General features: G+C 50.7%; 1 protein-coding gene across 1 annotated transcript; it reads left to right on the forward strand.

The window, feature by feature from the left end:
• Positions 1–1,104: 1,104 nt before the first annotated feature.
• Positions 1,105–1,665, forward strand: TRABD2A (TraB domain containing 2A; the record flags this gene model as incomplete). Its single annotated transcript, XM_010193478.1, has 1 exon — positions 1,105–1,665. A coding segment is annotated over one exon (561 nt), but the record flags the coding sequence as incomplete, so codon positions are not given.
• Positions 1,666–1,881: the final 216 nt, after the last annotated feature.

A 1,881-nucleotide genomic window follows, 5' to 3' on the forward strand; every position in this document is an offset into this window, starting at 1 on the left:
TGTTCATTGCTCCAGTGAGTGCCACTGCACCAGCAGGGTACATGCTGTAGATGATGGAGGTCATGCCTGCTGCTGGTGTAAAGTGACTTGGCAGGATCCAAGCAGGATCTGTTTTGCCCCATCTGCTCTGCTGTTCTGTGGAATTGCTTAGGGCTTGAGCACATCCCTGAACTCTGGTGTCCCTGGTGATGCTGTGAGGTACATTTTGCAGAGGAACAAACTTAGTCTGATTCTTACTTTGTGTGTTTTGAGAGATTTTTAGAAGCTAATCTAAAGAAAGAAGCTTTTTGCTCCTCTGCATTTAAAAGAGTATGCCCTGGTACCACAGGCCAAGTTTGGCCTGCATAATTTCTTGCCTTGTTTACCAAGGTACTACATGCACTTCTCTGCTTGTTAAGAAACAGAAGAACTGGGCTGTGAGGGGTCTTGACTGTGTGTCTGTGTGCCATGTGCTACATCCCTCTAAAACTGTATTTCTCCCTGCTCCAACAAGTCTGCCTGCCAGTTGTGTTTTGTGTTACTTGTTTGTTTGGTGTCTCGCTCAGGGCAGAAAGTACTCCCAAGATGCTGCTGTGGCACCCTCTGACTAAGTGTCACAGCAGTTTCTTTGATGAAAGGTGCCTTGCTGTGCTGAAGTGAGAGGCATCAAGGTGAAGGTAATTGAACCCCTGCTGTCCTGCTCTGCTTCAGCAAAGTGATGGCAACTTTTAACTCAATAAAAGGTGGAAGCTGGGTAAGCGTCTTGCCTGGAGCATGGCCTGCTTGGGCTGTGCTCTGCTGCTGGTTTTGACAGGTACCTGGATGATGAGCTGGCATGGCATTACTCTTGAGAAGAACCAGTGTTGCCTTTCAGGAGGAGAAAGCCAAGGCCAATCTTCTTGTGTTTTTAATTAAGGAAAATTGAATTTTGACTTCAAGACCTGAAAAAAAAACATAGTTAGATATGATTCTGTGTGAGCAAAGCTGCTGTAGGAAAAAATCGTGCTGGCAAGCTGCTCAGCTAGGTGACCTGCTGGCTTGGCTCTGTGTTTTCCTTAAGCCTTGTACTGCAGTGGCCTGGTGTGAATGTCTGTACTTACTCATCTGTGTCTCCCTCTCCCTCAGCAAAGTGAGCTGAACTCCTTCCTGTGGACTATCAAGAGAGATCCCCCATCTTACTTCTTTGGCACCATCCACGTCCCGTACACACGTGTCTGGGATTTCATCCCGGAGAACTCCAAGAAGGCCTTCCAGCGGAGCCACATTGTGTACTTCGAACTGGACCTCACCGACCCCTACACCATCTCAGCCCTCACCAGCTGCCAGCTCCTGCCACAGGGGGAGAACCTCCAGGATGTGCTGCCCCGTGACATCTACCGCCGGCTCAAGCGGCACCTGGAGTATGTCAAGCTCATGATGCCATCCTGGATGACCCCAGACCAGCGGGGCAAAGGGCTGTATGCAGACTACCTCTTCAATGCCATAGCTGGCAACTGGGAGCGGAAGAGGCCAGTGTGGGTGATGCTGATGGTGAACTCACTGACAGAGGTAGACATCAAGTCACGAGGTGTGCCCGTCCTGGATCTGTACCTGGCCCAGGAAGCGGAGCGGCTAAGGAAGCAAACGGGTGCTGTGGAGAAAGTGGAGGAGCAGTGCCACCCACTCAATGGGCTGAACTTTTCGCAGGTGAGATTGAGTGGTGTGCAGAGTGCCACGCTGGATACTGGGGTGGATATCCCAGCAGTAAAAGCATGGGCTGGGGCATGGGATAAGTGCTGTCTATCCAGAGACTCGTGTTTGCTCCCTGCAGCCTGTGCTTTTGCCTGTGCCCGCCCTCAGGAGAGCTTGCTAGCTTGTAGGTGTTCAGACCATGTCCTAAATTCCTTTAGACCTGGCATAGGG

The sequence above is a fragment of the Mesitornis unicolor genome, unplaced genomic scaffold (assembly GCF_000695765.1).
Source record: "Mesitornis unicolor isolate BGI_N332 unplaced genomic scaffold, ASM69576v1 scaffold18831, whole genome shotgun sequence".
In the NCBI taxonomy this organism is placed as follows: domain Eukaryota; kingdom Metazoa; phylum Chordata; class Aves; order Mesitornithiformes; family Mesitornithidae; genus Mesitornis; species Mesitornis unicolor.